Source organism: Trifolium pratense, linkage group LG2 (genome assembly GCF_020283565.1).
Source record: "Trifolium pratense cultivar HEN17-A07 linkage group LG2, ARS_RC_1.1, whole genome shotgun sequence".
NCBI classification, from domain to species: domain Eukaryota; kingdom Viridiplantae; phylum Streptophyta; class Magnoliopsida; order Fabales; family Fabaceae; genus Trifolium; species Trifolium pratense.
The window spans coordinates 50806297-50834252 of record NC_060060.1 but is presented as its reverse complement, the minus strand read 5'-3'; the positions used below and the strand labels follow the sequence as shown (position 1 = coordinate 50834252).

At 37.8% G+C, this 27956-nt stretch overlaps 1 protein-coding gene across 6 annotated transcripts; it reads right to left on the bottom strand.

Moving 5' to 3' along the window:
• Positions 1-8: 8 nt before the first annotated feature.
• On the bottom strand, positions 9-26617 carry LOC123905579. 6 transcript variants are annotated; one of them, XM_045955243.1, is made up of 6 exons: positions 24766-25089; positions 24502-24615; positions 22582-22715; positions 20854-20956; positions 2432-2536; positions 9-887 (listed from the first exon to the last, which is right to left on the bottom strand). In XM_045955243.1, the coding sequence occupies exons 2-6, from the start codon at positions 24572-24574 to the stop codon at positions 880-882; spliced, it is 423 nt and encodes a 140-aa protein (XP_045811199.1). In that variant the 5' UTR covers positions 24575-24615; positions 24766-25089; the 3' UTR covers positions 9-879. The 6 variants fall into 6 exon arrangements, 5 of the variants coding, with proteins under 5 accessions (XP_045811199.1, XP_045811200.1, XP_045811198.1 ...); XM_045955244.1 differs by lacking the exon at positions 9-887 and adding an exon at positions 2324-2346; XR_006808427.1 differs by lacking the exon at positions 2432-2536 and having other exon boundaries at positions 9-1123; positions 20063-20956.
• Positions 26618-27956: the final 1339 nt, after the last annotated feature.

The window sequence follows — 27956 nt, the reverse complement described above, 5'->3', positions numbered from 1 at the left end:
CAATCTAGAATATTAATAGGAGTATACATAATGAATCTGGATACATTAAAATTACAAAACCATTCGGATGAATACATAATTGGTATTACAACCATTCGGGAATAAAATACATAATGATGAATACAATGGTTAAGACTACTAAGCCTCAATGCGCTCCTACTACCCCAACTACGGTAGTGACTACCCCGAGGAAAACCTGATTTGCAGTTGACCTGGTGTATTGAAGGCTAAAATCACATTTAAAAGCTGCAAGCTTATTTAAGAAATTCTTTGGTGATCAATTGGGACCTAAAACGAGTGATTTTAAGTAATAAAATTATTATGAATCCATTCTCAATCAACCTCGAAAGTACGTAGACTCGCAGACGGATCCATAACAGTTGTAAAAGTGCAAAAGAATTTAATTCAACACCCACAATCCCAATTCATCAGTGTCATAAAAATGCATCTTTTAAACATAATTTCAACCTAACAATCAATGAGCCTTGGGGTTTAAGCGTCATCATACACCAATTAATCTAAATCTTACATAATAAGCAAGGGGAAGGGTAAGCTTATTTATGTATAGTTATGATGATCAAACATTATTGATGACCTCTAGGAGTATAATGAGAACGCTAATACTCCAATACAAATGTATCTAGGACTTAGTCACTAATTAAATTACCTAATGGCCAAGTAAATAAGGTAACACTAATACCTAAAGGAACCCACCTATAATTGATGCTTGAACAGTACCACTGATAACCCGGAGTTCGCCGAAATGCAGAATTCGTAGCGAAAGCACTTTAAACCACCCGTAACAGAATTTTCTGCACAAATCCTGCTACTGACTTCCAATTTCAAAAATGTCTCCAGACCTCAATTCTTATACAAGATTCAAGAGATTGGTACCAAAATTAAGCACAATTGAGAATTGGGGTTTTGAGAGAAATCTCACCAAGAGTTTGAGAGGAAACAAATAGAGTTTAAGTTCAACTTCTTTTGGGCTGTAGTGATATGAATGGAGAGGAAAATCACCCATGCAATCTTCAATGGTACAAGAATAGAAGAATTTGGGTGTAGGAGGAAGGTGGTTCGACAACCTTGTGGAGGTGAGGGAAGAGATGAGTTGAAACTTTACCTTTGTAGGCTTATATGAGGTTATTGGAAAAAGAATGACACACATGCAGATTTTGATGAAATACGAAGAAATGAGTTTTGGTCATAGACGAGTGTTTTTTAAATAATAAAAGTATATGAATCCATTCCAACGCTCAAGTCAGCATTTGAAAGAGGTGAAAGAGAAATGTAGAATTGGAGGCGCAAATATTTCATACCTAGGGATTGATGTATGGATGGTTTTTTATATATATATATATATATATATATATATATATATATATATATATATATATATATATATATATATATATATATATGATAATATTAGGGTTTACAGTATAGTGGTGTCCCCATATGAAGATGATCTCCCACATATAACATCTGGATTGTCCTTTGCATGGGAGCACGTTAGGATATTGGGGGGCGTTTGGCCTCTATCCATAGGATCCACGCATAAACAATTACTAAGTTCTTGTGTAATTCCACCTAAGTTTCTTAGTTCATGATTCATTAGGGAATTTATAAATAAATCCAACAATTCCCGACCTTAAGCAATTGACTTAATAATTGACCTGGTGTATTGAAGGCTAAAATCACATTTAAAAGTAGCAAGCTTATTTAAGAAATTCCTTGGTAATCAATCGGGACCTAAAACGGGTGTTTTTAAGTAATAAAATTATTATGAATCAATTCCCAATCAAGCTCGAAAGTAGACTCGCGGACGGATCCATAACAGTTGTAAAATTGCAAAAGAATTTAATTCAACACCTACAATCCCAATTCATCACAGTCATAAAAATGCATCTTTTAAACATAATTTCAACTTAACAATGAGCCTTGGGGTTTAAGCATCATCATACACCAATTAATCTAAATCTTACATAATAAGCAAGGGGAAGGGTAAGCTTATCTATGTATAATTATGATGATCAAACATTATTGATGATCATTCCAAAAAAAAAAAAAACATTATTGATGACCACTAGGAGTATTACGGGAACGCTAATACTCCAATACAAATGTATCTAGGACTTAGTCACTAATTAAATTACCTAATGGCCAAGTAAATAAGGTAATACTAATACCTAAAGGAACCCACCTGTAATTGACGCTTGAACAGTACCACCGATAACCCCGGAGTTCACCGAAATGCAGAATTTATAGCGAAAGCACTTTAAACCCGTAACAGAATTTTCTGCACAAATCCTGCTACTGACTTATTCTTATCCAAAATTCACGAGACTGGTACCAAAAGGACCGGAATTTCGTTAGCTTTCCATAGCAACAAACCTCGCTGAATTTGGAGTTACAGGGAGTGAGAACTTACCGTTTAAGTGCAGCCCTGTCCCAAATACGGATTTCTCATACTTTCCTCCAACCTTTCCAAAAACTACCTTGTTCTTCAATTCCTTCCAAAATTCAATCTTTTCAACTACAACCAGTTAAATCCTAGTAAGATATCATGCTTTACCTATCAACTTAAAGGATAAGAATGAATTTCGAACTTCCCCCTTTTAGGTTAGGGATTCGGCTGAGACAAGAAAGAAGAGAAATGAAATTTTGCTTGTTACCTTGATTCTTCAATATTCCATAGCTTAACTCCATAAGGAATTTCATGCGAACAGAGAATAAAGGGAAATTAAGCACAATTGAGAATTGGGGTTTTGAGAGAAATCTCACCAAGAGTTTGAGAGGAAACAAATAGAGTTTAAGTTCAATTTCTTTAAGGTTGTAGTGATGTGAATGGAGAGGAAAATTGATGACGTGTCGTCACACTCTCATAATCCATGCTTATTTGAGGAACATTAGACTTATTTTAGAGGTTTTTAAGCAATAAATCAAGATAAATCAACTCAGAAGCAAGGTTACTTGGAATACAAGAAAGCAGGAAATTATGCAGGAAATGTTACAAGTTAACCACGCTGGGGGCGTGATCCATCACGCGCAGCGTGATGCTTATTACAGAGAGACCAAAAACCTGCTATGATCACGCGCGACGTGAAACCCTGACCAGAAGAAGTTTGGCCACTGACTATGATCACGCGCAGCGTGAGAAGGACCACGCGCGGCGTGACAGAGGATTTGAACTACGCCGGAGGCGTGGAACCTATCACGCGCGGCGTAGTAAACTTTGTTGAAGACCAGTTGCCTCTGACTTGATCACGCGCCGCGTGATGTAGTTACACGCGCAGCGTAGCATGAAGAAACGCAACCACGCGCGGCGTGATGGATCTGACGCGCGGCGTGGTTGCAATTACTATATATAGAAAAGTGATTTTTCTGGACAGGGGTTGGAAAATTCTGCAGTTCATCACCAATTCTGAGATTCTGGGCGATCAAGAAGGTCCGATCCTGCAATTATGTGGATAGCTTCAAGGTATTCAGCAAGATGGAAGCAATTGCCATGGAGTTGGAGCTTGGAGTGAATCAAGAAACTATGAGGAACTAATTTCCTCATAGAGGTAGGATTTAGGATGAACTTAAGTTGTAACAATCTCATGTAATCTTGCTTATCAAATGTGAATCCTCTTGTAAGTGTTATTCAATGCAATTCCGAGTTTAATGCTTTACAATTTCTGATCAACTTTGCAATGATCCTAGTTTTTAATCACGTATGAGAATATTGATTGAAATACTGAACTGAATGCATTGTGCACTTGAGTGTTTCCTGTAACACCCAAACCCCTTAACGCGAATTTATTAAATATAAATAAATAAAACACTTAAGAAAATTCAGGCGTCACATGTTATAATACGAAATCACGGCATAGACGCGTCATGCTAGCACAGCGGAAATTAAAAACAAATAATTAACATAGTGCATATCATACAATATCCAAATTGTTCACATAATATCCCTAGGCTCTAGGCCATATCGACAACAAGGATATTATGTTTACAACAAAAGTAAGGGATTAGCAAGGTCACATATGCCATCACAGGCTTAATACAATTCAAACGAATAACCCGACCCGGTAAATACCTAATCAGAGCAATTCTATACAACCCAGTCAAAAAGATATATAAAATATATCTAAGGAGTAGTCTACGCTAAACTCCTCACCAAAAAGCGCACTACCACGAGCACGAGCAAGCCCTCTAACTCTGATCGGGATCCTCAACCTGAGAATCTGAACCCCCAACGGTCCAGCACATAACACAAAGTATGAGAGTTAGATCACATAATCAAATACAAGTGCAAGTAAAGGAGTACTTAAACACTTCTTCTATAATCATGCATATATCATACATACATCCATATTCATCAACAATCTACCATTCAATTATAAGTACATAAACACATATAATCGAATACTCACACAATCAATTATCACAATTAGCCAAGTATGTGTCACATATCACTTATCACATAAATGTACACATAACCTAATGCATTCTAATGCGTCAACTTCATGCAATGTCACCCTAGACATATCTAATGCATGTGGTACCGTTTCGTCTTTATTAGAGTATCTCACCTCTAATATTCGTCTTTATCGGATAAATATAATCCGATATCCGTCTTTATTGGAATATCCAATATACCACAACAAAATTCATGAATGCATGTATATGTTTTTCATGAATTCACCAACAATTATTTAGCATAAAGCTCGTCATTTACTATGTGGAACACTATCCAACATACGTCATTATTAAGATTAACAAAACCTCAATATTCGTCATTTACAACTTCATACATGATTAACAATCGTTATAAGCATCAACAAGCATCAACAATCATCAACAAGCATCAACAATCATGTAAGGATACCATTAAACCATGTTACAAGTGCCTAATTACACATATAAACATCAACAAAAATTGCTGTCGTAGAGACCTTCGCTAAGCGAAGGCTTAGCGAGACATGGCGAACCTCACCAGGGAATCACATACTCACGGCGAGCATTGGCGAGCTTCGGCGAACTATTCGCTGAGCGAAGGCTCAGCGAGACATAGCGAACCTCACCAGGAAGTCACCTGCTCATGGCGAGCTGCAGCGAGCTGTGGCGAGCTGTTCGCCACACGTTCGCTGAGCGAACACCTCCTGTCAGGACAGTTCAAAACTTGCGATTTCTACACCAAATCACCCAAAAATCCCATTTTTCATGTTATAAATCCCAAAAGAGTTTGTATTCACACATAACAAACATAGATAAACACAAAAGGACAGTCCATTTCTCAGATCTACCTCATAAACATCGAAAAAGTAAAGATTGACACTTTTTCATCAAAACTCTCAAGAACACAAAGTTCTTGAGTTTAATCTGTTATAAAACTCGTTTTTATCCATTATTTTCGTTCATTAATCATGTTAAAAGTATGTTAAACATATTAAGAAACTTAGGAACGAATTCCATCAAGAAAATCCGATCTAAGCTAAAACGAAAATGGGGTGGAGGAAGTTCGGGTGAGGAGAAATCGACATTCTCCCCTTCCTCGGGTCACCCACGATTATGGAACCTACTCTCATACCTGGATTCGAAGAAAACTCGATGAATGATCTTGAATCTCTCCCTTTTCTTCTTGCCCTAGCTCCCAAGCTTTCCAACTCTCTCAAGAATACAAAGAACTATGAGAAATGAAATGTTTCTCTCTTCCCTCATGGCCATATGGGCGCCCCCCTCACACACATAAGGCCCATTGGGCCTCAAGCCCAATTGGCTTGGCCCAATAACACGTTAACTCTCACTACTCGCTTAATAACTAAAGTACTCGATAAATAACTCAAGTTATTAACTTAATTAAAATGCCTCGTTAAATAAAATATTTTAACACATAAAAATAATAATTTGAAAATTGGGTCGTTACAACTCTACCCTCCTTAAAGAATTTTCGCCCTCGAAAATTACCTGGAAATAACTCTGGATACGAACTCATCATCTTGCTCTCCAATTCCCAAGTCGCATTCTCACCAGCGGGTCCTCCCCATACTACCTTCACCGAGGCGATATCCTTGTTTCTCAACCTCTTCACTTCTCTACCTTCAATCCTCAAAGGCACAGTCTCGACCGTTAAGTCATCCCTCACTTGAACATCATCTGATTCAATCACATGTGACGGGTCTCTTACATACTTCCTCAATTGTGACACGTGAAACACATCGTGCAAATTCGCCAATGATGGCGGCAAAGCAATCCTATACGCCACTTTCCCCACTCTTTTCAAAATCTGATAAGGACCTATAAACTTCGACGTCAACTTCCTTGACTTCAAAGCACGTCCAATTCCGGTAGTCGATGTAACTCTTAAGAAAACATGATCACCTTCTTGAAATTCAATGTCCTTCCTCCTCTTGTCATGATAACTCTTCTGACGACTCTGAGACGCTTTCATCTTCTCTCGAATCATTCTAATCTTTTCCGTAGTCTCTTGCACAATCTCCGGACCAAGAATCACACTCTCTCTAGATTCAAACCAACAAAGCGGTGTTCTACACCTCCTTCCATACAAAGCCTCAAAAGGTGCCATTCCAATACTCGAATGAAAACTATTGTTGTACGTGAACTCGATCAACGGTAAACACGAATCCCAACTTACTCCTTGCTCCAAAACACAAGCTCTCAACAAATCTTCCAAAGATTGTATCGTCCTTTCCGATTGGCCATCCGTTTGAGGATGATAAGCCGAACTCAACCTCAACTTAGTAAAGCCTCTTGTAAACTTTCCCAAAATCTCGAAGTGAACCTCGGATCTCGATCCGAAACAATACTCGACGGAATACCATGCAACTTCACAATTTGCTCCACATAGATCTCGGCCAACTTAGGCACCAAGGTACCTTTCTTAATAGCAATAAAATGCGCACACTTCGTCAAACGGTCTACTACCACCCAAATCACTTCATAACCTTTAGTAGTCTTGGGTAAACCTCCCACAAAATCCATCGCAATACTATCCCACTTCCATTCCGGTATAAACAAAGGTTGTAACAAACCAGACGGTTTCTGATGCTCAATCTTCGACTTCTGACAAACTAGACAAGCATAAACAAACTCAGAAATTTGCCTCTTCATTCCTGGCCACCAAAACAACTTCTTCAAATCTTGATACATCTTGGTTACCCCAGGATGAATACTCATTCCACTCCTATGACCTTCTTCCAAAATCATCTTCTTCATCTCGGGCACATCGGGCACGCACACTCTTCCATGAAATCTCACAACTCCATTCTCGTCAACTTTGAAATTAGCTTCTTTTCCTTCCTCAACTACTATTGCCAACTTCTCCATTAACTTCTTATCCGTCTTTTGACATTCTTTGATATTCCCCAGAAAAGGATTCGTCAACTTCAACATTCCCAATTTCACACTCTTAGGAGTCACTTCACACACTAGACTCAAGTCTCGAAATTCTTCAATCAACTCTAACTCTTTCACCATTAGTGATGACACGTGCAACGATTTCCTACTCAACGCATCAGCCACCACATTAGCTTTTCTGGGGTGATAACTCAAATCAAAGTCATAATCCTTCAAAAATTCGAGCCATCTTCTTTGTCTCATATTCAACTCCTTTTGATCGAATAGATACTTCAAACTCTTGTGATCACTAAAGACTTCAAACTTCGATCCATACAAGTAATGTCTCCACACCTTCAATGAAAACACAACTGCGGCTAATTCAAGATCGTGTGTCGGATAGTTCCTCTCGTGAACCTTCAGTTGTCTCGACGCATACGCTACCACTTGGCCTTTTTGCATAAGCACACCTCCTAGTCCCATCTTCGAAGCATCACAATACATGACGAAACACTCGTTAGCATCCGGTAAAATCAACACAGGCGCGGTAGTCAACCTCTTCTTAAGCTCTTGAAAACTTTCTTCACACTTCACATCCCAAACAAACGCTTGATCCTTCCGAGTCAACTGCGTCAAAGGCAAAGCCAACTTCGAAAACCCTTCAATGAACCTCCTATAATAACCAGCCAATCCAAGAAAACTTCTTATCTCAGAAACAGACTCCGGCGTTCCCCATTGCAATACGGCATCAACTTTCGCCGGGTCAACCGCTATTCCTCCACTTGAAATCACATGACCAAGAAAACTTACTTCTTTCAACCAAAATTCACACTTCGACAATTTGGCATACAACTTCTTCTCCTTCAAAACTTGTAAAACAATCCGTAAATGCTCCTTATGTTCCTCTTCGGACCTTGAGTAAACTAAAATATCGTCGATGAATACCACTACAAACTTGTCCAAGAATGAATGAAAAATCCTATTCATGTACTCCATAAAAACACCAGGTGCATTGGTCACACCAAAAGGCATCACCGAATATTCATAATGACCATACCTCGTCCTAAAAGCAGTCTTTGGTATATCCTCCGTTTTCACTCTAATCTGATGGTATCCGGATCTCAAATCAATCTTACTAAACACGCAAGCTCCAACCAATTGATCCATTAAATCATCTATCCTCAGAAGTGGATACTTATTCTTGATCGTCACTTTGTTCAACTGTCGGTTGTCAATACACAACCTCATACTCCCTTCTTTCTTCTTAACCAACAACACAGGTGCACCCCACGGCGATATACTAGGTCGAATAAACTTCTTCTCAAGTAGTTCCTCTAGTTGCTTCTTCAACTTATTCAACTCTGACGCTGACATTCGATACGGTGCCATAGATATCGGAGTAGTACCAGGTACCAAATCAATCGTAAACTCTACTTCTCTTTTCGGCGGTACATCTGACACGTCTTCCGGAAATACATCGGGAAATTCACAAACAACCGGTAACTCTTCCACCTTAACTTCACCTTCCACCTTCAATGATGCAAACAACGCGTACACCTCTACAGGTTCCTTCAACGATTCTACTACTTCCTTCTTACTCATCAAATGCAAACTCTCCTCCGGTTTAGGAAACACAACAGTCTTCTCGCAACAGTTGATATGGACTCGATTAAATATCAACCAGTTCATACCAAAGATAACATCTATTCCACTAAGTTGGATACACACTAGGTCCATTCCAAAGTGTCTACCAAACACGGTTACGGGACAGTCACGACATACGAGACGGGTAGTTACAGAACCATTAGCAGGAGTTTCTATTTCCATACGACCAGACATTTCAGACACAGGTATACTAAGACGCTTCATGCAATCAACGGATATAAAAGAATGTGTTGCTCCCGTATCAATAATCGCAATTAAAGGAGTGTCATAGATGAAACACGTACCTCTAATGAGATTATCCCCCTGATCCGCATCATCTCCACTCAAAGCAAACACCTTTCCCATAGTCTTCTTCGGCTTCTTGCACATAGGACTCTTGTGACCCTCTTCACCACAATTGAAGCAAGTCACCTTCACTAGACAAACATCGGACCTATGTCCCCACTTTCCACAATTGAAACACTTGTCTCCTTTCCCTGGGCATTCATAAGACTTATGGCCCACTTCTCCACACCTATAGCATTGACCGCTACCTTTCTTCTTTCCACCACTAGCCTCAACAACTTTCTTTCCTTTGTCACCATAGGACTTCCCACGGTTTTGACCTTTTCCTCTTTTGTCACTCATGGCCTTGTAGTAATTAGTCTTGGCCTTTCCATCATCATCACAGATACGACACTTATCCACCAAAGTTGGAAAGTCTCGGATTTGAGAAAATCCGATAAGATGCTTGATGTCCGGGCGCAACCCACTTTCAAACTTGACACACTTGTCATTCTCAGCTTCCACGGTGTTGTAGTGTGGACTAAACGCACACAACTCCTCAAACTTCACGGAATACTCCGCCACAGACATGTTTCCTTGCTTGAGCTCCATGAACTCCACCACTTTCTTGTTCCTAATATCAGCCGGAAAGTACTTCCTCAAGAACTCTCCCTTGAACATCTCCCAAGTGATTACCACACCACCAACTCCCATCCTCAGCTTAGCATTCTTCCACCACTTGTTAGCTTCTTCACGAAGTACATAAGTACCCAAGGTCAACTTACTCTCCTCGGTACACCTCATAGCCTCAAAGACAATCTCCACTTCCTCTATCCACTTGACAGCAGCCTCCGGAGCATAGCCTCAAGTGAAAAGCTTCAGATTATGCTTCATAAACCTTTCTAACCTCATCTCATCTTCCCTCCCGGGTTGATGATCTCTAGCCACGATGTTGGTCAAAGTAGCTATCGCATCTGCCATCTGATTGTTAGCCCTTGCCGCCATGATCCTGAACAACCAATCAATTCCAAAAACAGACTTAGAAAGGTAATATCAACAGTGTTATCTCTACACAAGTTGAATATATGGGCAACTAATCCTAATTGGTTCCACATGAACCGACCTTGCTCTGATACCACTATTGTAACACCCAAACCCCTTAACGCAAATTTATTAAATATAAATAAATAAAACACTTAAGAAAATTCAGGCGTCACATGTTATAATACGAAATCACGGCATAGACGCGTCATGCTAGCACAGCGGAAATTAAAAACAAATAATTAACATAGTGCATATCATACAATATCCAAATTGTTCACATAATATCCCTAGGCTCTAGGCCATATCGACAACAAGGATATTATGTTTACAACAAAAGTAAGGGATTAGCAAGGTCACATATGCCATCACGGGCTTAATACAATTCAAACGAATAACCCGACCCGGTAAATACCTAATCAGAGCAATTCTATACAACCCAGTCAAAAAGATATATAAAATATATCTAAGGAGTAGTCTACGCTAAACTCCTCACCAAAAAGCGCACTACCACGAGCACGAGCAAGCCCTCTAACTCTGATCGGGATCCTCAACCTGAGAATCTGAACCCCCAACGGTCCAGCACATAACACAAAGTATGAGAGTTAGATCACATAATCAAATACAAGTGCAAGTAAAGGAGTACTTAAACACTTCTTCTATAATCATGCATATATCATACATACATCCATATTCATCAACAATCTACCATTCAATTATAAGTACATAAACACATATAATCGAATACTCACACAATCAATTATCACAATTAGTCAAGTATGTGTCACATATCACTTATCACATAAATGTACACATAACCTAATGCATTCTAATGCGTCAACTTCATGCAATGTCACTCTAGACATATCTAATGCATGTGGTACCATTTCGTCTTTATTAGAGTATCTCACCTCTAATATTCGTCTTTATCGGATAAATATAATCCGATATCCGTCTTTATTGGAATATGCAATATACCACAACAAAATTCATGAATGCATGTATATGTTTTTCATGAATTCACCAACAATTATTTAGCATAAAGCTCGTCATTTACTATGTGGAACACTATCCAACATACGTCATTATTAAGATTAACAAAACCTCAATATTCGTCATTTACAACTTCATACATGATTAACAATCGTTATAAGCATCAACAAGCATCAACAATCATCAACAAGCATCAACAATCATGTAAGGATACCATTAAACCATGTTACAAGTGCCTAATTACACTTATAAACATCAACAAAAATTGCTGTCGCAGAGACCTTCGCTAAGCGAAGGCTTAGCGAGACATGGCGAACCTTACCAGGGAATCACATACTCACGGCGAGCATTGGCGAGCTTCGGCGAACTATTCGCTGAGCGAAGGCTCAGCGAGACATAGCGAACCTCACCAGGAAGTCACCTGCTCATGGCGAGCTGTGGCGAGCTGTTCGCCACACGTTCGCTGAGCGAACACCTCCTGTCAGGACAGTTCAAAACTTGCGATTTCTACACCAAATCACCCAAAAATCCCATTTTTCATGTTATAAATCCCAAAAGAGTTTGTATTCACACATAACAAACATAGATAAACACAAAAGGACAGTCCATTTCTCAGATCTACCTCATAAACATCGAAAAAGTAAAGATTGACACTTTTTCATCAAAACTCTCAAGAACACAAAGTTCTTGAGTTTAATCTGTTATAAAACTCGTTTTTATCCATTATTTTCGTTCATTAATCATGTTAAAAGTATGTTAAACATATTAAGAAACTTAGGAACGAATTCCATCAAGAAAATCCGATCTAAGCTAAAACGAAAATGGGGTGGAGGAAGTTCGGGTGAGGAGAAATCGACATTCTCCCCTTCCTCGGGTCACCCACGATTATGGAACCTACTCTCATACCTGGATTCGAAGAAAACTCAATGAATGATCTTGAATCTCTCCCTTTTCTTCTTGCCCTAGCTCCCAAGCTTTCCAACTCTCTCAAGAATACAAAGAACTATGAGAAATGAAATGTTTCTCTCTTCCCTCATGGCCATATGGGCGCCCCCCTCACACACATAAGGCCCATTGGGCCTCAAGCCCAATTGGCTTGGCCCAATAACACGTTAACTCTCACTACTCGCTTAATAACTAAAGTACTCGATAAATAACTCAAGTTATTAACTTAATTAAAATGCCTCGTTAAATAAAATATTTTAACACATAAAAATAATAATTTGAAAATTGGGTCGTTACATTTCCGGTCGAGAGATTGAAACATAGAGTGTAGCACACGATCAACGCGTTTTCAAATACTTCGTTGTCGGTAGCTATTATCCGAGAGATCGGAGGAGTATCGACAACGGGTAGGGTGAATTTATCAAGAGATTGAGATTCACCATATTGTTGATCTAGTTGTAACACTTGAGTGATTCCATTTGATATAATTGCTTGCATGTGATGACTATAGCTTAAGTGATTCCGATGATCCTACTTCGCTTGTCTACAATTGAATTCGCTACGTTTTCTTACAATACTGAACTACTCAAACAAACCCCCGATATGTGTGTTAATTTTAGTATGTTTATAGACATGATTTCCTTGTTACAATCGCGCAATCCCTGAGGATCGATAACTTTTTATTACTCAATTGACAGATTTGTACACTTGCAAATACGCAATCAAGTTTTTGGCGCCGTTGCTGGGGATTGTTGATCGATTCGACAAGGCGGTTGTGTCTATTTTTCCGTGTTTTCTTTACTTTTTCTGGTTTTATAATTTTTCTGACAAGAGCGTTCTACTTGTTTGCTTTCTTGTGCATGCGGAGAACAGGTCCGAGTGAGCTGCATTTTGATCCCGAGATAGAAAAGACAGCTCGCGCTAATAGAAAAGCAGCAATGGAAGCCCTACTAGCTTCAAGAAACAAAGCTACATCAAGTGGTGATCAAAACTGTCAACAACAGAATTTTTCTGATATGGAGGAAGAACAAGATCCACCGGTTGAGGTTCAACCACATCCACCACCACCAAGACGTACCTTAGGTGATTACGGACGAAAGGACAATGATGTATTGGCCAATCAAGGCTTCCAGCCGGCAAATCCGGTATCATTTGACATCAAGAACAGGGTGTTGTCTGCATTGAAGGAGAATCCATACTCCGGTTCAGAATCGCAATGTCCGAACTTGCACTTATCTCACTTTTATGAAGCGTGTGACTACAAGGATCCACTAGGGGTAAGCGAGTCAGACAAAATGCTACGGTTGTTTAAGCATTCTCTTTCCGGAAGAGCCAAAGATTGGTTAGATACGATCCCGGCTGGTACAATTGCAAATTGGAGGCAACTCGAAGGAAATTTCTTGACCGCTACTTTCCAATTCATAAATTTCTGGAAAGGAGAGCGGAGATAAGTAATTTCGAGCAAGCGGATGGAGAAACACTATATAATGCTTGGGAAAGATTTAAGGTGTGCCTCAAGAGGTGTTCGAACCATGGATTCGATGGACACAACCAAATGCAGATGTTCACGCAAGGTCTTAGAGCGCAAACTCGCATGATCCTTGATGCATCAGCTGGAGGTTCTTTGAAGAACAGGGATGAGGCCGAAGCGAGAGAGCTGGTCGAGAGTATGACACAAAATGAGTACCGTGCCACCAATGATAGAGGAGCAAAGAAGAGAGGAGCGGTGTTAGAGCTGGACACACAATCTGCACTCTTAGCTCAACAAAAACTGATGACAAGTCAAATGGAAGCAATGATGAAGCTTCTTTCCAATCCTCAAAGTCAAGCTTCTTTGGTAGGTAAAATTGATAATGTGAGATGTAATTTCTGTTTGCAGGACCATCCCAATGGTGGATGTTTCCCGGAAGGTTCAGAGGAGGCCAAGTACTTGGCTAACTTCCGGAAACCGTATCCCAACAATAACAACGGTTCCGGATGGGGAAACATGCAAACTCAAGGATCAGCTCAACAACAGCAAAGACCACCCTCAAGAATGGAGGAGACACTAAATCAATTTATGATGATGACTCAAAGCAATTTCGAAGCTATGAAGTCAAGCCAAGAAACCTCCAACAAGAACCATGAAGCATCCATCAAGAATCTTGAGGTACAAATGGGTCAACTTTCAAGGCAGTTTTCCATGTTGCAAAATCAAGGAGGGTTCGGTGGAAATACACAAGACAACCCTATGAATGAAACGTGCAACGGAATTACCTTGAGGAGTCGCGAAGTTCCGGAAAGACAAGTTGTAGAAAAGCCTATTAGGAAGAAGGTTAATGAGGGAGAAGTTGAAAAAGAGAGAGATGATGATGTAGTTGAAAAGATGAGAAATGAGGGAGAAGTTGAAAATGAAAATTTGCCTAGGGAAGTAGAGGTGAGTGATGATGAAGAAGGAGAAGTTAAAAAATAGAGGGAGATGAGAGAAAAGGAGAAAAAGAAGACTGAAAAAGGTAAGGGTGTGGATGAATCACCGTATGCTAGGGTGCCCTACCCTAGAAAGAAGAGAGTGAAGAACCTAGAGCGTGAGAAAGAGTTTAGGAAGTTCATGAAGGTGCTGAACAAACTTGAAATGGCGATCCCATTGGTTGAGGCATTGGAGCAAATGCCAAGTTATGCCAAATTCTTAAAAGAACTTCTTACGAAGAAAAGGAAGCCGTTAGATGACGAAATGGTTAGCATGACTGAAGAATGTAGTGCCCTAATTCAGTGGAAGCTACCTCAAAAGAAGAAAGATCCGGGGAGCTTTACAATCCCATGCTCCATTGGTAATCTGACTATTGGTAAGGCCTTATGTGATTTCGGGGCAAGTATAAATCTGATATCGTTGTCTATGATGAAGAGGATAACCGGAGCTGTGGCAAAACCAACAAAGATGAGTTTATCTTTAGTCGATCGATCCATTCTCCATCCGGTAGGAATTCTGCACGATGTACTTATGAGAGTAGCTGAGTTTGTTTTTCCAGTTGACTTCGTGGTATTGGATATGGAAGAGCTCTCTGACTTAGTCACGCGCCGCGTGATGGCTATCACGCGCGGCGTGGCCTCTGAATTTTTTTTTTACCGTTACAGTTTTTACACTACGCGCGGCGTAGGTCACGGGAAAACATGTAATTTCGAATTTCTTCATCTTCCCCAATACATTCAACCACTTTTCCATTACTTTCACTCGTCCATCACGCGTTCATCACCATTTTCAACCCCTATTTCATCATAAACCTTCTCCAATCTCCTCTTAAACCTTCACAAATCATCCAAATCATCCACATATACATAACCCACATCACAACAACTCCAATTTCCATTTCCATTTCTATTTTCATCTTATCTCAAATTTCAACCCAAATTCATCCTAAATTCAACCTTCACCCAAAGAAATTCGAAATTACCATGTCTTCCATGATTACAAGGCTTACCGGTAAGTCCAAGAAGAATGACAACACTCCTCCACAAGAGCCACCCAAGAAGAAAAGATTAATGAAGATGGGTGCTAGCAAAGGGTCATCATCGAGGTCTCAACGAGTTCCACCGGAAGTTTCCGCTCCACGCCGAAGTAATGCTTCTCAACCACCGGTTAACAACCGCTTCCTGAGTGAGGTTCATCAAGCAAGGTATACCAAAATCCGAACTTTTACTATTAATCAAGAAAAGGGTTTTGGGGAAGATTTGCTAAAAGGGGTGGCTGAGTTAGGAGATGCTATTAAGTCTAGGAAGTGGGGGAAGTTCAATAGGTTGATGACTAAGGATGAAGATAATCCGGGTAGTCAAATGTGGGTGAGGGAGTTCCTCGCCAATGCTTATTTACCGGACAAACCACTTTTCCCAGAGCATTTTTCTGTGGTGAGAGGTGTTAGAGTGAATTATTCTGCTGAGCATATTAATGTGTTATTGGGCTGTCGAGTTAGAGCTGCATGTGAATTCGTCCCGGAAAAGGAAAGGATCGAAAATGCTGATCTAGTGGCTAGGGAGGAACTGAAGAATGTTGTGTGCAGGTCGGGTGCAAGGTGGCTACCACACTCGGCTGCTTCTCTCCCTACAAGGTTAAGCTTGACGAGTTTTAATCCAATTCACCATGCTTGGGGTGAATTTTGGTTGAAAAATGTGAGAGTTGTTGGTAATAGTTCCGAGATTCAAATTGACAATGTTAGTGATGTCCAGTTGCTGGCTGAAGGGAGGTTCATTGATCTTGGGTTGTGGTTGCAAAAAGATCTTCATGAGATGGCCAACCATCCTAGTCCGACTTTTACTTTGGGGCATTGCAATCTAATTGCTGCTTTGTGTAGAGCAAACAATGTCCTTATGGCTATGCAAGAAGGTGATCTTCATCCCATCTGTCCTTTGTCTTTATCTTACTTCAACAAAATTTTTGAAAGAGGTCCTTTGGTGCCCCGTGGTGAGGGTAATGCGGCAAGAGAAGAAGCGGCAAGAGAAGAGGAAGAAATAAATCAGTTTGAAGATGGTATTCATCCGGACCAACATGGTGTACCGGTGAATGAACCACAAGGTGTGCCGGAGCAGCCCTCTTTACACTCATGATATTAATCAGCTGGCTTCTATGTTGCATCAGCTGGAGATCTCTCAATACTCCGGTCTCCCAAATTTATACTTTGACACTTCTTCTCTTATGTACTCCGAGGCGATGTCCTATCAGTCCACCTTCCCTCCTCCCACATTTGACACTTTGTATCCGATTGATACCGAGTGGGAGGCGCATCAGGCAAGGGAGATGACATCTTTTCAGGCTAGACAATTTTACAACTCTAGCTTGAGAAGTTCTGAGTTGGCCGAGATTGAGAGGAGGCGCCGGGTGGAGCAAGAAGAAGTCGCTGCTATGGAGCGGGAGATGCTTGATGTTGATGGGCTGAACTTGAACTTGAATAGTTCTTTCATCGAATACTTTAATGCCCAGCCGGATGACGAGTCTTGAGCTTTCCGAGGATCTTGGTTATGTTTGCTGCTGCTACTTTATTTCTACTCTTTCTATTTTACTACTCTTGGCATGTAATCATTGTTTGATGTTCTTTGAATTGGCTGGATGACTGTACTATTAACTCTGAATTTGAATCTTTAATTGTTCAATTGTGGAATGTCGTTTACTTTTAGAATTTGTTTCGATATCTTGACATGTTCTTTCTATTTACTTGAGTATCAATTGCTTGATTATATCCGTGTGTGATTTGTGATACTTTCAGTGCAATAGCTTGTTGCACTCATGTGATCAAGAGGCAAAGGAAGGGAATTCACACTTTTTACCGACTCTTTGATTCGACCTAACCGTGAGGTATTGAGCCAAACACTTCTCATTCTTTCTATGTGATATCCACTCTTGTATTGTCTCTCGATTTTGCTTGTATTCTCTTTATTTGATTGGTAATTTTGTCGCACACACGAGGCATGTTGTTTTGGTACCTTTGAGCCTTTCTATCCACCCTTACATATATATCATTTGCTTAACCAATTTGAGCTGAAAGAAACAATGTTATTTTTGCAAAACCTAAGAAATTTTTGATGAAAAAAAAGAATGACTTTCTTGGAGGTTAGTCACCTAATTAGTGGTTGATGCGCAATGCTCACCACTAAGTTTGGGGTTGCTCTTTGGAATTAGCAAACAATGAAGTTTGGGGTGAGGGTACTAGAGAACTTACAAAAAGTTTTTGGTTGAAAAAAAAATTGAAAAATTTTCAAACTTTAAAAAGGCTATAGAGAAAGAAAAGCAATAAAAAAATGAAAAAAGATATGAATGTAGAAAAAGTGAAAAGAAATACAAAAAGAAGTGATAGCCTTGAATACAAAAGAATTGCAAAAACTTGTATGATGAATTGAAAAAGTTCTCTAGTCCACTATGTTTCAAAAGATAAGGGTTTTGGTTTAAAAATTTTCTTTGACTTTAGGGGGGTCTAACTCCAAATTTTTCTACTACTTATCCTAAAAAGTCACCATCCACCCTAACCAAGCCACGTTATAACCCATAAGACCTCTAATGTGTGTGCGCAAAGTGAACCAATTGAATTTCTAGGCTACTTGCAAAATTATTGTTGACTTGCTTGATGTGTTGATTTGAGTAAATTACCATGATTGAAGATGTATGTGAGGATTGTGATGAAATCATAGTGCATCGGTTGAAAAGTGTGAATTACTTGAAAGTGCCTTAAGGGAACTGTGGTGCAATTGAGTGTTGTTTGCGAGTGGATCATTGATCATCAGGTAAGTCTCACGCATGTATGATTCGAGTAATCTAAGGAAAATGCCAAGGTCTTGACATAAAAGCTTGAGGTAAAAGTTGTTTCCTTGAGGACAAGGAAACGTTTAAGTATGGGGTTGTGATGACGTGTCGTCACACTCTCATAATCCATGCTTATTTGAGGAACATTAGACTTATTTTAGAGGTTTTTAAGCAATAAATCAAGAGAAATCAACTCAGAAGCAAGGTTACTTGGAATACAAGAAAGCAGGAAATTATGCAGGAAATGTTGCAAGTTAACCACGCTGGGGGTGTGATCCATCACGCGCAGCGTGATGCTTATTACAGAGAGACCAAAAACCTGCTATGATCACGCGCGGCGTGGGGACCTGTCCACGCGCGACGTGAAACCCTGACCAGAAGAAGTTTGGCCACTGACTATGATCAGGCGCAGCGTGAGAAGGACCACGCGTGGCGTGATAGAGGATTTGAACTACGCCGGGGGCGTGGAACCTATCACGCGCGGCGTAGTAAACTTTGCTGAAGACCAGTTGCCTCTGACTTGATCACGCGCCGCGTGATGCAGTTACACGCGCAGCGTAGCATGAAGAAACGCAACCACGCGCGGCGTGGTTGCAATTACTATATATAGAAAAGTGATTTTTCTGGACAAGGGTTGGAAAATTCTGCAGTTCATCACCAATTCTGAGATTCTGGGCGATCAAGAAGGTCCGATCCTGCAATTAAGTGGATAGCTTCAAGGTATTCAGCAAGATGCAAGCAATTGCCATGGAGTTGGAGCTTGAAGTGAATCAAGAAACTATGAGGAACTAATTTCCTCATAGAGGTAGGAATTAGGATGAACTTAAGTTGTAACAATCTCATGTAATCTTGCTTATCAAATTTGAATCCTCTTGTATGTGTTATTCAATGCAATTCCGAGTTTAATGCTTTACAATTTCTGATCAACTTTGCAATGATTCTAGTTTTTAATCACGTATGAGAATATTGATTGAAATACTGAACTGAATGCATTGTGCACTTGAGTGTTTCCGGTCGAGAGATTGAAACATAGAGTGTAGCACACGATCAACGCGTTTTCAAATACTTCATTGTCGGTAGCTTTCATCCGAGAGATCGGAGGAGTATCGACAACGGATAGGGTGAATTTATCAAGAGATTGAGATTCACCATATTGTTGATCTAGTTGTAACACTTGAGTGATTCCATTTGATATAATTGCTTGCATTTGATGACTATAGCTTAAGTGATTCCGATGATCCTACCTCGCTTGTCTACAATTGAATTCGCTATGTTTTCTTACAATACCGAACTACTCAAACAAACCCCCGATATGTGTGTTAATTTTAGTATGTTTATAGACATGATTTCCTTGTTACAATCGCGCAATCCCTGAGGATCGATAACTTTTTATTACTCAATTGACGGATTTGTACACTTGCAAATACGCAATCAAAAATCACTCGGGCAATTTTCAATGGTATAAGAATAGAAGAATTTGGGTGTAGGAGGAAGGTGGTTCGACAACCTTGTGGAGGTGAGGGAAGAGATGAGTTGAAACTTTACCTTTGTGGGCTCATATGAGGTTATTGGAAAAAGAATGACACACATGCAAGTTTGATTTTGATGAAATAGGAAGAAATGAAATGAGATTTGGTCATAGAAACAGGGAAGGAAGGAAGGGAAAAATAAATTTCATCTCTTCTTTTCCTCTCATCAAAAATATTTAAGTCATTGGACCAATGTATCTCCTTGCCCTCCAACATGTCTTGAATTCACAATTGTGCTATTTTACTATCCTTTTCCCCCTCCACTTAACACCAAAATGTACTTACTTGTGTCCTTTGATTATCCATTTATACTTGTTCACTTATTTCCATGTAGTTTCTAATAATTATCTCTAATTAATATTCAGCTTAATTGCATATTTGGTCCCTTATGTTTATTTTATGTTTCAATTTGGTCCCTTATGTTTAAAAAGTTTCAAGTTGGTCCTTTTCGTCAAATTTTTGTTTAAATCGTCGACTTGTCTAATGAATTTGCGTACGTGAACCACTTAGGAGAGTACTATGTGAAACTTTAAGAAGAAATTAACTCAAAATTTAACGAAAAGGACCAACTTATTTTGAGATCAATAACATAAGGGACCAACTTGAAACTTTTTAAACATAAGGGACCAAATTGAAACCTAAAATAAACATAAGGGACTAAATATGCAATTAAGCCTTAATATTCTCCTATTAAAGTCAGGATGTTACATTATCCTTCCTTTGAGTAATAATTTTTTGTCTTTGCTTTTAAGTTAATTTATGTCCTTCAAACTTTTGAGTTAAAGAGAGGTTTAGAATGAGATATACCTTCATAGGTGATGATGTGAGGCTTATACAGTCGAGGAGGTGGTATTGGTCTTGTGCCAGCCCAACAATCCACTCTAGAACACACATTATTTGAATTCATATCCTACAACCAGAGCATCAATATTCTAGTCAAGTCTCTCATAATGAATCTAAAAGGATGCCAAATTAATCAACTTCAATTTGCTTAAACACATAAACCAAATTAGAAAACATAAATAATGAGAATACCTCCAAAATCCAAATTACAAGAATTTTAAATACGTTTTGCCTATTATCGCTTCTTCTTTTGAAGAACTACATCAACTACTTTAATGGCATAGTCACTAATTATTAAGTATATAGCCCCTCAATGTTGGCTGCTATGAATGTCAATCCTATCCAGTGTTACCACTTGAAGGCTCAAAACAAGAATAATATTTTCAACCAATAACTGCAGTAGCTTTCACTTTGTACACCGAGACTCAGTTTTATAATTGTTGAGGTGAGATCATACTACCATTTAGCTTATTAGAGAATCAAGCAATATAGGATATCTTTTTGCAGAAAAACTTGTACTTAGAAGAATAGGGACTAAAAATCAAAGGGAAAATTTAACTATACTTGCCATTTGACCATAGGATTTCTATACAACTTTTGGTCAGTATTTAAAGATGTTATAACTACAAACTAACTTAATCTCAATCAGATTTGAGTTTGATATTCAATAGCTCTTGGTCTATTTTTAGGTAGTATTATTACACAATTTCAAGGCAACTAATTATCCATATACTTATATGATGACATAAAACATTGTCATTTTTTAAATGAGACTTATGAGAGCATAAACCTATTAAAGTCTGAGTCGCTCATCCTTGTAATCCTCTTCAAAAATCCGAAATCAACCATACATGCCATAAATTACCACTTTTTGTACTACTTATTTTCATATAACCTTCCGTGCATGATGTATTCAAACTTTTCTTGAATTGAAATTGGGCCGTCGTGGAGGCAAAATCAATTCAGTGTAATAGCAATATCCAGTTATCCATTACTCAAGACAAATAATATCATTTAAACTGCTTTAACAGATATCTATTGAAAAGCTCGGTAAGCATAATATTGTAATTGCAATTTGTCTTTACTTCTTACTTGTGACACCAAGAAACCTTAACCACATATAGTTTGCTGGCTTTAGAATTATTAGCTCTGGCTTCAAAATAAAGGTATTTGAAGGTAGATAACCTAAGAGTATTGATGTGACTTGTGAGCGACCATACTAGTTTTATTTCTTTTTCAGGGAATTCACTGTTCTTTTAGATATGACCATTTAACAGTAATTTTTTGGATCTTTCTCAGCTTGGTCAACTACAAACAGGACTCCTATATTTCGACGCATGTAAGACATTTAACCCCATTAAACTTAGTGCCTTGCCATTCTGAATTTACTTTGACTGACCTTAGATGCTAAAAATAGGTAACAAACACTTGTGTAAGAGTTATTCCATACTTTGGATTCAATGTATCAAAAAATAAGTAAAAAATGATAAACTTCTTAGTTAGCACCAGCAGAAAGAACCTCCACAATCCACATAATATGTGACATCAACAGAACGGTTTTATCGGATAGTTCCGCAAACGATCAAGCAGATAATAAAGCATATATAAATTCGGATTATATAGATTAAAAATTGCTTCTATATCGGATATAATAAAGCATGGAACAACAAATGAAATGAGCATTAAATTTACCTTAGTATTTAAAACAAGCGATGGAGACAAAGTCAACAAGAATCTTTCGCCTATGTTTAAAGGATAAATCTCAGTATTTACATCTAGCAGCATGTACATGTTATGCTTCTCACTTCGTGCAACAATCCGAGAAACTACAAGAAGATATTCATAAGTTCATCCCAACTTAAACTTGATAAATTCAAGTTTCAAAAGAATATATAGACAGGAAAAAAGAAGACATAAAAACAGAGAGGATTGCATTGTTATATCACTATATGTAGTCATACCAACTTAAACTTGATTAGTTGAAGTTTCAAAAAAATGTAAACAGGAGAAAAACACTACAAACTACAAACTAACTTAATCCAAGGCAACTAATTATCCATATACTTATATGATGACATAAAACATCGTCATTTTTTAAACGAGACTTATGAGAGCATAAACCTATTAAAATCTGAGTCGCTCATCCTTGTAACCCTCTCCAAAAATCCGAAATCAACCACCATACATGCCATAAATTACCACTTTCTCTACTACTTATTTTCATGTAATTGATCAATTTTTAAAAAAGCATTCAAAGCATATTATAAAAGAACTTCCCGTCACACAACAACCATCATAATGTTAATCTTGTTATCTAGATAATGCAATCTTGTATAAATTCAAAAGAATCCAATGTTTTATTGTCAATGTTATATAGCTAATATGCATAAAATCTAGACTCCGGCACAAATTGTAGAAAAGCAGCATATTTTATAGGCTGAATAAGTTCTCAAAAACGAAAATAGACTGCATTAAGCGCCAAATCTCTCAAATACATAACATGGTAAAAAAGGTCCTCTTGTTAAGCTAATTATAGAGCTGTAGTTATATAGCGGCATCGTAAATTGCACGACGCATAGGTAATTGACAGCAAGTGTTAATTGCATAAAGAAAAACACATCAGTACAATCATTATACCATATGAGAAACATATAAAATTCCAACTATCATACTTGGGGTTTCTAGGGCCATATGCTCCACCCGTTTTTTAAGATAATGGAAAAAGATTCCATCTCACAATGATTTATAGTCTTGTAGGATTTGCATACCTGTTTAAATTTCGATTTACAAAATTGAAGGTTAACTTTTTCTCGAATCAAAAGATCGAAGGTTCTTCAATAATCAAAAATGATAAAATCGACATCCCATCATCGTTCCCAATAGGTATATATCGATTATAAACCAAACGGGGCAAATATGTTGGAACAAAAATTCCAATAAGCAGAAGATTTAAGGTTCTTGGGCAGAGCATGTTTCCTCAATTGAGTTTTAACTAAAAGATTGAATATTCTTGAATTATCAAGAATTAAAAAATCGGAATATACCTATTGGGAACGATGACAGGATGTCTATTTAGAAAGAGTCTCCAGACCAAAATTGAGATTGATACTTTGCTTCCGAAGGTTCTCTTTGGTAGGGAGTCTATTTAGAAAGAGTCTCCAGACCAAAATTTAGATTATAGACGGGATTAAAGCATTCCAGACCTCGGCATACCAACCAACCAGAATCTTCTGATTCCTCAGAGGTTAAACATCGATATGCCTCCCTAACCGAATAACTATAATCTCCCCATCTCCAGCAATCTTTTTCCCCCTCCGATCTCCCTATCCCCAAGGCTAACTATAATGGCTAAAATTAAATCTCGTAGTAAATAAATGCAACTAAACTCTCAAGGTAGAGCAAGCTGGAACTTAAGCAAACTCACAATAAACTCAATCTTTAATCATGAATACATGATAACACAAACTATCAAAAAGCATATTTCTTTACTATAGAAAAGACCATATAACTACGTATGTAACAATCAGGATGCCCCCCAACTATATATTACTTTATAAATTTAAATTAATAATAAGGTCATAATACATTCTAAATTGAGCTATTAGTTTATACCTCTGTATCCATGGGTGTACGCCAGAAACCAATCCAAAACTAACAAAAACCCACGAATAATAACTTCAGCCATGAACACTTTGGATCCACAAAATGTACATTTCTCACAGATATCTACACAATATAACCAAAAAGTCAATGGTAAACCACAAGGTCTTAAAGGGCAGAAAAATATTAAACAAAATCACATAAGAAAGTCATCAATGAACATGTCAAATGTACAAAACAGGAAGTTTACTTCAATTACAATGGAGCCAATCTTACATCATGCATCACAATATGTAGTTGATCAGTTAAAAGAAGCCACACAGTATGCAGTTGTCATGCAAGAAGACAGCTTAAGAGAAACATGCAGCAGACTAGCAAAAACCAGAGCAACAGAAATTCTATTACATAAGGCAAAAAATTAGCAGGCAAAATCACATGTACTTGGGATAAATTAGCACCAAATTTATAAAACATAGTATATTCATTGACTCCATAGTATCTCATCCATCTGTTACTCTATAGTCATTGAGGTAACAACTATCTTTCACAGTAAGGCATCAGTCAACATTAGGGACAAGGTTCATTATGTTCATAATGCAAAATCACTTCCAATTGTAGTTGCAGAATTGAATTTAGGGACTAAGGGTCATCAAAGCAGACTATATATCTATTCATGCATTATTATGAATAAAAAATCATAATTTTTTTAATAGAAAAGCGGACACTGATAGAGACAATTGCTTGAGTAGCAATTAAGGCAACAACTAGCTTTCGCATTCAGGGACTAGGGTCATTAAGTAATTTATCCGGCATTCTTTGGGCAACAAGACATCCAATCACTTTTTATCGAAGCAGAAGATTAAAATTTTTTATCGAAGCCCGTCATCTTTCCCAACAGGTATTGATTATAAAGCAGATGGGGCAAATATTTTGAATGAAAATTCCAAAAACGTGTAAAACTACATTATCGTAACAAACAACAATGTTTTTTTAAAATATTGGTACCAAACATGATCTTGGAAAGAACACTTTTTGCACAATTAAGGTTCTTTTTGTTTTTCTCAAGCAGAAGATTGAATATTCTTCAATGATCAAGAACCAGAAAAATGGGTAAAGTTGTACCTCTTTTTCAAGCAGAAGATTGAATGTTCGTGTCAAAAAAAATAAAAAAATTATCTCAACATATAGGATTCGTGAATGCAAATATATTGAAATGAAAGTTCAAAAATTTACCATACCAAACGAAAAAGTTAATCTTTCAAAAATTTGTGCCAAACAAACAAAGGGTCATGGGACAACAAGAACACCTTTGCTCAATTAAGCTTCTTTTGTTGTGTTTTTATGAAGCAGAAGATTGAATGTTGTTCATAAAAATCACTTCTAATTGTAGTTGTAGAATCAAATTTAGGGACTAAGGGTCATCAAAGCAGAATATATACCCATTAATGCATTATGAATAAAAATTCATAATTTTTTTTAATAGAAAAGCGGACACCGATAGAGAATTGCTTGAGTAACAATTAAGGCAACAACTAGCTTTCACATTCAGGGACTAGGATCATTGAGGCATCTATGATCCATCCATTACAAAATTTATAAAACAGTATATTCATTGATTCCAATGGTCAAATTTAGGGTTACTAGGGCAATATACTCCACCCTTTTTCAGATAATGAAAACAGATTCCTTCACTCAATAATTCACAGTCTTATCCATGAAACCCATCATCGTTCCCAACATGTATCGATTATAAACCAAATGGGGCAAATATGTTAGAATGAAAATTCCAAAAACAAGTGAAACTCCATTATCGTGACAAACAAAAAACTGTCTTCTAAGGTTCTTTTGGGACATAACAGAAAACCTTTTGCACAATTAAGGTACTTTTGTTTTTCTCATGCAGAAGATTGAATTTCCTTGAATGATCAAGAATGAGAAAAACAGGGTAAAGTTGTACCTTTTTTCAAGCAGAAAATTGAATGTTCAAACAAAAAGAACACCTTTGGTAAATTAAGGTTTCTTTTATTTTGTTTTTATGAAGCAGAAGATTGAATATTGTTCATAATGCAATCACTTCTAAATGCAATTGCAGAATCGAACACCGATAGAGAATTGCTTGAGTAGCAATTAAGGCAACAACTAGCTTTCACATTGAGCGACTAGGGTCATTGAGGCATCTATGATCCATCTGTTACAAAATTCATAAATCAAAGTATATTCATCGATTCCAACCGTCAAATTTAGGGTTACTAGGGAAATATACTCCACCCCTTTTCAGATAATGAAAACAGATTCCTTCGCACAATAATTCACAGTCTTATACATGAAACCCACCATCGTTCCCAACATGTATTGAATATTGTTCATAATGCAATCACTTCTAATTGTAGTTGCATAATCGAATTTAGGGACTAAGGGTCATCAAAGCAGACTATATACCCATTCATGCATTATGAATAAAACTTCAGAGAATTGCTTAAGTATCAATTAAGGCAACAAGTAGCTTTCACATTCAAGGACTAGGGTCATTGAGGCATCTACGATCCATCCTTTACAAAATTTATAAAACAAAGTATATTCATCGATTCCAACGGTCAAATTTAGGGTTTCTAGGGCAATATACTCCACCCCTTATTAAGATAATGAAAACAGATTCCTTCACACAATAATTCACAGTCTTATACATGAAACCCACCATCGTTCCCAACATGTATCGATTATAAACCAAATGGGGCAAATATGTTAAGAGTGAAAATTCCAAAAACAAGTGAAACCCATTATCGTGAGTCGTGACAAACAAAAAACTGTCTTTTAAGGTTCTTTTGGGACAGAACAGAAAACCTTTTGCACAATTAAGGTACTTTTGTTTTTCTCATGCAGAAGATTGAATTTCCTTGAATGATCAAGAATGAGAAAAAATGGGTAAAGTTGTAGCTTTTTTCAAGCAGAAAATTGAATGTTCAAACAAAAAGAACACCTTTGGTAAATTAAGGTTTCTTTTATTTTGTTTTTATGAAGCAGAAGATTGAATATTGTTCATAATGCAATCACTTCTAAATGCAATTGTAGAATCGAACACCGATAGAGAATTGCTTGAGTAGCAATTAAGGAAACAACTAGCTTTCACATTGAGCGACTAGGGTCATTGAGGCATCTATGATCCATCTGTTACAAAATTCATAAATCAAAGTATATTCATCGATTCCAACCGTCAAATTTAGGGTTACTAGGGAAATATACTCCACCCCTTTTTCAGATAATGAAAACAGATTCCTTCGCAAAATAATTCACAGTCTTATACATGAAACCCACCATCGTTCCCAACATGTATTGAATATTGTTCATAATGCAATCACTTCTAATTGTAGTTGCATAATCGAATTTAGGGACTAAGGGTCATCAAAGCAGACTATATACCCATTCATGCATTATGAATAAAACTTCAGAGAATTGCTTAAGTATCAATT

What these genes read in the sequence shown, in the direction of transcription:
- LOC123905579 (XM_045955242.1), bottom strand. Translation starts at nt 24,574, where the DNA reads ATGGCTGAAGTTATTATTCGTGGGTTTTTGTTAGTTTTGGATTGGTTT. An exon ending in GTACACCCATGGATACAGAG is followed by an intron (nt 22,716 to 24,501) that starts GTATAAACTAAT and finishes ATCTTCTTGTAG; the next exon opens with TTTCTCGGATTGTTGCACGA. An exon ending in CGCTTGTTTTAAATACTAAG is followed by an intron (nt 20,957 to 22,581) that starts GTAAATTTAATG and finishes CTCTGGTTGTAG; the next exon opens with GATATGAATTCAAATAATGT.